This window comes from Wolffia australiana, chromosome 2 (genome assembly GCF_029677425.1).
Source record: "Wolffia australiana isolate 7733 chromosome 2, ASM2967742v1".
NCBI lineage: Eukaryota > Viridiplantae > Streptophyta > Magnoliopsida > Alismatales > Araceae > Wolffia > Wolffia australiana.
In genome coordinates this window covers 4,114,364-4,125,991 of record NC_135836.1, presented here as the reverse complement: position 1 = coordinate 4,125,991, position 11,628 = coordinate 4,114,364, and the positions used below count along the sequence as shown (strand labels likewise).

Below are 11,628 nucleotides of genomic sequence, written 5' to 3'. Positions count from 1 at the left end.
AACTCATTTCATGTTGATATTACACTCTATTGTAACAGTGTGGGTGCTTTATTATATGCTACTACATCTCAGCATGCTGTTTCATATGCATCTTACAAAGCTTTTCAATTTATCCAAAATCCATTGACATAAAATTGGATGGCCTTTCAAATATATTACCCATGTTCTCAAAGGATTTTTCTACAGGGGTTACTATTCCATCATTAATCTCACCTCTTTCCTAGTGCATACAACGATGCGCACTGGGAATGCTCCATCACACATCATCTGTCCCCTAGGGGCTACCTCAACTCTAATATCGTATGTTGGAGCTCAAAGAACTCTAATTTAACCTTATATCTTGACTAATCCAGCATTGAGCTTAAAGAAACAAATCCCTTTTCAAGACCAATGTATAAGCTCATCTTGCTTTGGTCCCACCTTTAAAAATATCTACGCTCCCACAACCTCAAAATTCCAATTTAAATGAAAACATGTGGCCAAGCAAAACCAAATTTCTGTCATCTCCGGCAAGCACCAACTTGCAGATGTACTCACTATGGCATTAACCAAGCATCATTTTACCTGAATCGTGGCAACCTCAATATTCTTCTTTCACTTCTGCGTTAGCGGAAAATCATACTTTGGAACATGAAACTACAAACCATTGGCTCTTAAAAATGTCTTAAGATTTACCTTATCTTATTATCCTCTTACTCTTATTCTTATTCTTAAGGTCTCTCTTTCCCTCCCTCTTCTTCTCTCTCTCTCTTCTCTCTCTAGAAATAACTTTTAATAAAAACTCTCTCTCTCTCTCTAGTCTTAAGATCTCTCTCTTTCCCTCCCTCTACTTCTCTCTCTCTCTCTATCTCTCTCTCTTCTCTCTTTAGAAATGACTTTTAATAAGAACTCTCTCTGTATTCTTAAGATCTCTCTCTTACCCTCCTTGTACCTCTCTCTCTCTGTCTCCCTCTCTCTTCTCTCTCTAGAAATGACTTTTAATAAGAACTCATGTTGACTTTTAATTGGATCAACTTGGAGGCTACTAGAACAATATTTTATCCATCCCAGATAATTCATTATTATACTCCACGTCAGCAGACAATCAGAAAAATACGAAACATAAAAAAATCCGAAAAATATTTAATCCTACGACCTGAGAGTCGACCTATTTATCCGATGTTATGTCACGTCATATTCTAGACGAAAATATCTACGCGTCATAACCAATAAGATGCCACGTGTCAACCCTGAGGTTTTTTCAAGATACGCTATAAAGGCACTCCGTTTTGGATGGTGGCGTGCCGACTCTGACTGCTTATCAGAAAAAGAAAAATATCTCTTTAAAAGAATATTTTAAAAAGCTCCAAAGATATTTTTAAAAGCTCTTTAAAAGAATGATTGAAAAATATCTCTGCCACGTAGATGTATTTATCCGATGCAATGCCACGTCATATGAAATATGGTATCAAAATTGAAAATATCTGTGCCACGTAGATCACGCGTAACCGCTCCAAAGATATTTTAAGAAAAGCTAAAAAACTTTTAAGGTGGGGTTGACGACGCTCGCTATTTATCGATACAATGCCACGTCATACCCAATAGGGAACCAAGAGTTGAAATATCTACGCCACGTGGTTGCCACGTGTCACCCCTGCTAAGATTTTTTAAGTAGCGGTTTAAAGGTACTTTTTTCAGTGGCGGGGTCGACGAGGCTTACTATTCATCAGTTGCCATGACACGTCATATCCAATAGATGCCACGTGTCACAGTGCAATATTTTAAGAAGCGCTTCAAAACTACGATTTTGAAAATATCTCTGCCACGTAGATGCCACTACAATGCCACGCTTATTATTTATCCGATGCAATGCCACGTCATATCCAATAGGGCATCAAGAGTAGAAATATCTACGCCACGTAGATGCCACGTGTCACCAGTACGAAGATATTTTAAGAAGCGCTTTAAAACTATGATTTTTAAAAATATCTCTGCCACGTAGATGCCGCTACAGTGCCACGCTTATTATTTATCCGATGCAATGCCACGTCATATCCAATAGGGCATCAAGAGTAGAAATATCTACGCCACGTAGATGCCACGTGTCACCTACAACGAAGATATTTTCAAGCTGCTCTATAACTACCCCTTCGTCTTCTTCTTCTTCTTCTTCTTCTCTTGTTGTTGTTGTTGTTCTTCTTCTTCTTCTTATTCCTGATCATCATCATCATCTTCATCTTATTCCCCGTCTTCTTCATCATCATCTTCTTCTTCTTCATCATAATCATAATCATCATCATCATCTTCTTCTTCTTCTTCATCATAATCATAATCATCATCATCATCATCATCTTCTTCTTCATCGTAATCATCATCATCATCATCTTCTTCTTCATCATATCATCATCTTCTTCTTGGATGGAGGATTTGGCGGAGAAGGGCGAAGATGGAGCGGGCTGGACAGACGAGAAGCACACGTTCTTCTTGAATTGTCTGGAAGACTCCTTCGTGAGATGGATGATGATGGATGGACGGCTAGGATCTGGCTTGGCGAGGCTGGATGAGAAGCCTCTTCGTCTAGATCGAATCATGCCGGACGGATCGGATTCTACTCGGGTCTGCCGTTCCCGAGACAGAGGGATCCGCAAGGCCGCAGTAGCGCGCCGTCGCCGTGGTCGGAGAGGTGAGATCGGTTTTATCAAAAGCATTGTTGAAGATAATACATATAAGTTTTTATCCGTGATTTATATTTAAGATCCAAGAAATTGTTGGTGGATCGTAGACGCCCTCCACTCTTGTTTCTCCTTCTCTTTTGTTTTGTGTTTCGATTTTTATCAGCTATTCAAAAAATCATTTGTGGGTTTTAAACTTCGTCAGATCTTGTTTCTCCTTTTATTCTGCTTGCTGAGTCTCTTGTTTTTTTTTCAGAGATTTAAAAAGTCGTTAGTGGGTCTTAAACTTCATCAGATTTTGTTTTTCCTTCTTTTTTGCTGGGTCTCTTGTTTTTTTTTCAGAGATTCAGAAATTTTTAGTGGGCTTTAAATTTCATCAGATCTTGTTTATCCTTCACTTTTTCTTGGTCTCCTGTTTTTTTCAGATATTCAAAAATTCGTAAATGGGTTGTAAACTTCATCACCTCTTGTTTTTTTGTTTGGAGATTCAAAAACTTCACCAATTCTCGTTTTGTTATCTTTTGCTTGGTCTCTTGTTTCTTTTTCAGAGATTAAAAAATTCGTCAGTGGGTGGTAAACTTTATCAATTCTCGTTTATCGTTCTCTTTTGTGATGTCTTTTTTATCCAGAGATTCGAAAATTCGCCAATGTGTTGGGGACTTCATCAGCTCTTGTTTATCCTTCTCTTTTTTTGCGTATCCTGTTTTCTCATAGAGAATTAAGAAATCTCAGGCGGATCCTTGACGTTCTCAACTCTGATTTCTGCTCCTCATTTGCCTTTTGTCGTCTTTTTTCATACAGTTTCAAAAACTAGACGGTGGAACGAAAATGTCCTTAACTCTATTTTCTTGTCATATTTTTCTCTAAAATATTATGAAATTTCGCGAATGCATGGTAGAAGCCCTCAACTCCGGTTTCTCTTCTTCTTTTGAGTTATCTCCTAATTCTCGTAGGGATCTTTTTTTCTTCTTTTTTTTTGTTAGTTAATGTTGGTTTTGTGGGTCTCTTGTTTCTTAATCGTTTCCTGTAACCGATGCAATCTTGCAGAGTTTGAAGAGAGTCATGGCAAGATGAGGAAACGCTGGCAACGGCGTCAGACCGCCTCCTCTCGGGAGCAAGATCAGGTCTGTATATCTCCTTCACACGAAAGCTCAGTCTCTCTCTCTCTCTCTCTTTTTGTCTCTCTTTCTCTACTCTCTTTCTCTCTCTCTCTCTCTTTCTCTCTCTCTCTCATTCTCTCTTTTTCTCTCTCTTTCTCCCATATTCCTCTCTCTCTCTCTCTCTCTCTCTCTCTCTCTCGCTTGCTCTCGTTCTCTCCCTATCACGCTATATATATATATAGATCTCATTTCCACAATCATATCTACAATGTACAACTCATTCATCTATATATCTATCTATCTATATTTGTCTCTTATCAACCTATTTATGTATGTATCTATCTATTTGTTTATTTGTCCATCTACCCATTTATAAATATTTATCAATCTATCCAACCAAATGTACTGTGTGTAGACTATTCATCTGTACTACGAATACTCTCTCTCTCTCTCTCTCTCTCTCTCTCTCTCTCTCTCTACTTATCTCTATCTTTTTTGATTTACTTCTATATAAGTGCATGTCCAGAATCTACAATTTAGACTATCAATAAGTCCAACTCATATATCTGTGTATGTGGCTTTGGCATCCTCTTTTATCAACCTATTTATGTGTGTATCTCCTGTTTGTTTGCCTATCTACCTATTTATAGATATATCCATCCTATCAAATCCACTGTCTGAGGACTATTGATCTGTACTAATAATATTTTTGTCTATCCGCCTATATATCTATATGGATCTGTCTATATCTGTGTTTATCTACTGACAAATATAATCCATCTATCAACTTGCCAACCTATATTTGTCTTTCCTTCTGTCCAACTCATTCCATCCATCCATCTATTGACGGCAACTGTGATAGACTTTTCTTTATCTATCTATCTGTCTGTCTATCTATGTATCTAAATCTCTTTCTTTCTATCTAGTTGTTTATCTGATCTATAAGTTTATCTCTATCTTTCTCTGATAGTATGTTTTTTTTCTGCAGATAGTTCCAGAACGGGAAGCAAGTGAAGTAGAGAAAGATGGGGAGATGAGCGACTCCGAAACCTCAGCTTCAAGTGAAGCCAAACGATCGACTTTCCATTTTATCAAGCAAAGAGGTGAATGGGAAGAGAGATAGCAAGCAGCCTTTGCATTTTATCTCGACCTGTTCTTTTTTTTTTGCGCCATTTCTGGCGTTGGAAGAAAACATGGAGAATGGTAGATAAATTGAGAGTTATAGCAATGCAAAAGGTGATAGAAGGCATCAAAAAGAACTGGTGAAGAGAAAGCACGGTACTCTCACCTCAATATCTCCATAGATTAAAGTACTTGATTCTTGATATTCAATTTGTATTACCGGTTCTAGGGTAAATAAGTAATGACAAATTTATTCAGTGATGATGTGTCATAGTTATTGTTTAGTGGAGATGTGAGGAATAAACATTTAAACTGGAGGAAAGAGAGTACGGTATTCTTAAATCAATATTTCTAAGTGGTTGAAGTCTTTCACCTTTCGGATTGAGTTAACATTTGTGGTTCTAGAGTACATATATAATTGTACATTTGGTGAAAATGTATGCTAGTTGTTCTTAAATGGAGATGTAAGGATAAGAGACTTAAACATTGTAGAGTAAACTTAATGTCACCATGATAAAGAAATAATTACTCATTTTGTGAGTATGTATTCTGGTTATTAATAGAAATAAAACAAAATAAGGAATTGTGAGAGGTAGAGATATAAAACAAAATAAGGAATGAAGATCATATTAATAGAAATAAATTAGGAGTTTAATTAACGGACAAGCCAAAACCTGAAGAAAAGAGATGACCCAAAAATATATATGTTTATTTAGAACAAAGAGTCAAGTAGACACACACAAGAGATACAAATTTGCCAAATTTCAATCAGAATTCCATATATTATAATATAAAATATTATGCATCTTCTCATTTGAGTGAGCCTCAAAGGAATAATGTGCTTACATATCCATATAGCTGTATTTGTTTCCATAATAGATCTATATAAATGGGTTTCCCATCTCATACAGAAAAAATATGATATTATATACATATATTTCATCACCATCTCCATGTTATACTTCTCTCATTTTTCTGTTACAAATACACACCCAATGTGATTCAAATTGTATTCATAGAAAATAATCGATGTAATTCCCCATCATGTTCTTAGCATAAAAAGGTCAATGGATTTATGATAAATTGGCATATAAAAACACCCAATAGATAAAATAATTCCATGATGAAAACATTTGATATTATTTTGAGATAAATCTATGTTTCTTCCTTGTATTTAAATTGAATACAAAACTCTTGATGGATGTACAAATTATAATTTTAAGAGAAGAATCACTGAATTTCAAATCTAAGAATACAACTTTCCTAAGTTTCTTATGAGACAAAGTCCACATGTTAGCAAATATATTCAAAATATATAATTTATGTGATTTTCCTTCTTGGTTTGAGAATAAAAATCATAACGGATTTGTGAATAGACTTATGAATTCAGTCTCCTGATCAGAGTAATTCATCATACGTTGAGAATAAATTCACACCTAATTGTAAACATTATATTCTAAAATTATTGAGTTTCTATTGATGTGAACCCACGTATGAAACTGTATCCATGATATATTGGCTGTAATTTATGTTATGATATCGTAATTACCAATAAATTTACAAAAGATTCATATGACTTCAGATCATGGTGCAAGAAATCATTCGGATAACACCGACAAATGATGATTAAATTTCATCTAAATCCCATCTAACTTTTAAACTATGGTAATGTAAAAGTACTCAACTAATTTTGAGATAAAACTATTTTTTGTAAAATTACTCAATCACACAGTTTAAATTTCAGTCACCATCAAAACTTGATATTTTGGTGGGATTACATGAGATAGCAAGTACGTAAAATCTTACAATCAGGATAATTAGACTGAGATGTATAAAATTTGCACTCACGATTTCAAAATTAACAAGTGTATGTATTATTTCAAATAAACCTAAATATTGTTGATGAGATCTCACCAAAAAATCCCACCAAATTTAAAGACCATGACATAAAATTATTGAGTTTCTTTCTAGATAAAATTCACACATTTGGATGTGCATAAACGTACAAAAAGTAGGCAGTCAATCACACAGTTGAGGTAAGACTAAATTCACATAATGTTAAAAAAATGTCCCTATAGATTTCATAAATTTTTGGGATACACCAAACAAATTATGAGAGATCGTGACTGTCTCATTAGTTTTTAAATATTTCAAAAAAATATGAAAAATAAATCATGTTTTTGACTCTTTTGACATAAACTTTTAAGCACAAATGAGAGAGAATTAATTCTGTATTTAGTTTCTAGGATGATAGAATCTTCATGTTTGCATTGTCATTCAAGGTACGAACTTTGAGGTTTGGAGGTAAAATTATTGGTGGAGCTATAAATCGACATATGTTGAGAATAAAGACCCACCAAATTTCTAACATTATAAACATGTTTTCTTCTGATATTGACCTCCACATGTTTGCAATTCCATTCAGCGTAATATCTTAGTCCTATAGAGAATCAAGGTCCAAGCAGGTGACACATGGTGATGGATATAGTCATGTGTAGTTAATCCCATCGAATGCTACATCTCATAAAAACAAATCCTTCCCCCACTGTCGTATCTCTCTCTCACCCCACTGCCACACAATCTCTCATTCTCTAGCACTCTCTGTCATTCTCTCTCTAAGTGTCTCTCTACATCTCATTCTTTTTATCTCAGTTTCCCCCTCTCTCTCAGGATCTTGCTGCTCTTTCTTTCTCTATCTCCCTCTCACCTTGTCTCTATCAGGCTCTTGCATGCTCTCATTCTCTCTCCCTCTATCTCAATTTAATGTAGTATGGCGGTGCCGTACTAGAAGGCTGCTTACCATTAGGTAAATGTGTGTCTTACTAGTAGGTAAGACATGTCCAATCTATCTTTAATATTTCTCCCCCTCTTTTATTTCTTATATTAGTTTCAGTAGAAATTGTACGGAAGAAAAAACAGATTTTTGGAACTTTAAATTGTTCTTTTTACTATATCACTCTGCCTTCTCCCCTCCACCCTCCTTTCCCTTGTTGTGATTCCTCTCTCTCTCTCCCTCCCTTGATTTATATTTCTTATGCACTCTACCTCTCTTCCTCGTGTAGGTTTTTTCCCTCTTTCCTGCTACCTAGCCTCTTCTTCCTCATTTGCAGTGCGACATCATCTCTAACAGGTTCCTTATTGAATTTGACTCCCTTATTCCTTGTGAGTTCTCAACCCAAAAAGTATCCTAAGTTTTTGTGCAATGGCCACACTCTATGTCAGTTGGTATTGCGACTTCATTGATTAGGACTTTGTCCTGAAATTCTAGTGAGATATTGATGGATATTATGTGGCCATCAAGCCAATCACAACACCATATTTTATGTATTCTCATTGAATTCACTCTCTTCATTATTGCTCCCATATGATTTTTAAAATGAATTCTAGGAAAAGGTGCAATGACCAAGTGAATTATGATGGGATAATAATACAATGGTTATTAGTATTTAAACATGTATTCTAAATATTCATATTCAATTGATAGTCGAGATAAAACTCAAATAATCGGAACAAAATATCATTATATGATCCTATTTATATATGACAAGTATGGCTGATCTTATGGGTGTGCTTTGAAGAAAGAGTTCACTGAATTGATCATTATGAATCCTTGGATCGTATGATACCTAAAAATAAATCAAGTTAATTCATGTCATAGTTTTATAAGTGATCCATTGACCTGAGACACCAAGGACATCTCGTGGATGGATGACAATATTTTGACTATGGCTTACAAGTCTTTAACCATGGGATTCAAACAAGTCCTAGCTCAGATATGGTAAGACGCACACACAGGTGATTTAGTGGTCAAGACGGGATCATCTGTCCTCGGTATTAGAGGAGATTGGCTCGAAGAAGATAATAAAACTATATCCCTTGCCATGGTAGCGAGAATATTGGAGAAGCCATTCTCCAACAATCCCCATTACGCATTAGTATTAATCAAATGATGGATTAAGGTTTGATAATTAACCATACCCAATATCCATATAAGATTAAGGGGCATTAATGGATATACTTTTACATAATGGATTTTTATAAAAAATATTAGTTAAGTATATATAGGGGAGGGGAACCCATTTTAGACACCCAGTCTAGCAAAAGCAAGGCACCCCATTTTTCCTTCCCCCTTGTTCCATTCGTTGAAGAAGAGTGTCTTCATGGTAAGAAGATCTACAAGAGCTTCAAGAAGAGTTGGAGAAGAATAGATGGAGATCCAAAAGCACCTTGATCGTGTGGATAATTCCAAAGGCTGGACACGTGAATAACTTTAGAAAAATTTCCAAGCGAGCAAGTCAAGGGTGGAACAAGTTAGCCATCATTGCTTCCATTACATAGAAAATTATTTTATAGCCTTCAATCACAGCACAAGAACCCAATAGATCCATGACCTTCCACTGTTAACTCTTTGATAGGGTATGTTACACTAAGTTTGATAATGCGGGAACGACATCCATACCGGTGGAGGAAGGTATTCCTATCAGGACTCGTACCCTACAACCAATGATGAATGATGGATTGTGACACATGGGAGATTCACTATCAGTTGTGGAGAACTGCCCTATATCACCTCAACATTAAGATTGCAACGAGGGAGAGCACATGATGCATCAAACACGATCCCATTCTTTCAATAATTGAGACCATTAACCACCAACGACTCAAGAAGCTGACATTCAATAGAGTGTCAAGATCAAAGTCCTGACATTCGATAGAGAACATGTGACAATGCGTACTAGGATAATGAAGACACGATAGATGCATACATCAGTGGGTTGATCTGACAAAGGCACACAAGCTTAAATTGATATATGTCAAATTATGATGTTCACCCAAGGTGTTTCAGAAGAATATTCAAGATGTCACGCTGCATCAAAATGACTAACACATCATTACATGGGAAGCCACCAATCTAAAGATACAAGAGAAATATGATATGGAAGGATATCATTCTTGCCTAGATGATTGGTGTCAATGCGTATCTCGAGGCAATTGGATCTCACAAGGGTACATTAAAAAGCTCAACGTGCTAATATTAATCTATGGTCTTCAACAAGATCTCCCCTTGACATTATCACAATTATAATTTGGTTTCGAGAATTCCATAAAGGAGGAACTCAGCCTCTGGTGAATTAGAACCCTTGAAGAAGCATATCAGAAAACACAATAGTATGAAAAATTTAGAGCCAATTAATTACACGTTGTAGGTTCATATGACGAGGTTTAAACTACTGATGTGCAATGCCTGAAACAAGGCCTATTTCAAAGTCTAGAGGGCACATATTGTGTAGGGCACATATTGTCCTTGATAATACAACCCAAGGGACTATGTGGAGGAGGACCCGCAACAATTCACCTTGTATCATCACTTGCCTTTCAAGTTCTTTCCCCTGGGGACATGCAAGGATTTCTTGAAACCTCCCTAGTTTCCCGTGCACTAGTGTTTCCGTATTTGATATCCGCCTGATATCTGATATTGAATAACCGATATCTGATAGTTGGATAAAAGTGGGGTAGTTGGCCTCGAGGAGTGGCGAACAACACTCCACTTTCCTCTTTTAAACAAATAAAAATATTGTTGAAGGAGCTGAAAAACTCCCCTATCTCTTAGGTAGCATACTTTACTAGTGACCTGGCCCCTGGTTTTGATTATGGACTAGGACAACAAACCATGTTAAATGCAGTTCTTGCCGAACCTTCCTCACAAGATATTTAAAGTGGAAAACAGGGTTCAAACTCGTGACTTTTGGCGTGACAGACCAGCACTCGAACCAACAAAGCTATTTCCCACTTTAAGTACCATGTGAGAAAGGTTATACAAGAACTCTGTTTAACAAGGTTTCGTTGTTCCAGGATTTGCAGTCCCATACATTTCCATTATGTTTCAGACATTGGATATCAAATATCAGGCGTATATTGAATATCCATCCGACATCAGATATTGGGACAGATATTGTGGGCCTATAGAAGTGGCTGATGCCAGTAACGGATATCAAATCTGATGTCAAAATCTGTACCAAAAAATGGTATGTGGATAACGATATTTGATATCCAGATATCGGTTTAAAGAACGAACACATATTTTCACAAACGGAAAATATGTTAAGTTTACAGTAGTACAAATACACAATATCATTTTAACAATGAAACAAACTTGTGCTTTACCCATTGCAATTACTTAATGTTAGATGGGATTATATTGTGCTTCGTATTGGGAGAAGTTTGACAAATTTTGTTCTGAGCCAGATTAACTCTATAGTTTAAAGTGAAATATTAATTAAAACCATTTAGAAAATTAAAAATGGTAAAAAAATGTATAAGGCTCTCAATAGCTTAGTTACACATAATAAGTTATTTAAATATATTTCTACTTAAATCTCATATGTTGAAAAAACTGTCATCCGATATCCAAATATTGGTCTAGACAGATATCGGATAGCCCATTTCCAAGATCCAGTTCAGCATCTATAGTGATATTGTCATCTGATATCAGGCTTGGGATGGGCAAACACTAACGTGCCTGTCCAACAACATTAACTGATAGATATTTCCCCTAGAGTGGATGTGGGCACCTCGTCACAAATTACCCAATGTGGAACTGCACGATTACGCAAGAAAACCTTCTTAAAAAGCATAGCTTGGAGGACGTTCAGTAATTGGAAGAATTGGAATACAAAGTTGATCCAGAATTTCTTGAATTAGAAAAAAAAGAATCCAACCTCCACTTCATACATCAACTTTAGAATCAGACGTCG

At 36.0% G+C, this 11,628-nt stretch overlaps 1 protein-coding gene across 1 annotated transcript; it reads left to right on the top strand.

Annotated features, from left to right (window-relative positions):
- Positions 1-2,155: 2,155 nt before the first annotated feature.
- LOC144716567 (uncharacterized) lies at positions 2,156-5,130 on the top strand. Its single transcript, XM_078591721.1, has 3 exons — positions 2,156-2,662; positions 3,699-3,775; positions 4,740-5,130. The coding sequence occupies exons 1-3, from the start codon at positions 2,398-2,400 to the stop codon at positions 4,872-4,874; spliced, it is 477 nt and encodes a 158-aa protein (XP_078447847.1). The 5' UTR covers positions 2,156-2,397; the 3' UTR covers positions 4,875-5,130.
- The last annotated feature ends 6,498 nt before the right edge of the window (positions 5,131-11,628 follow it).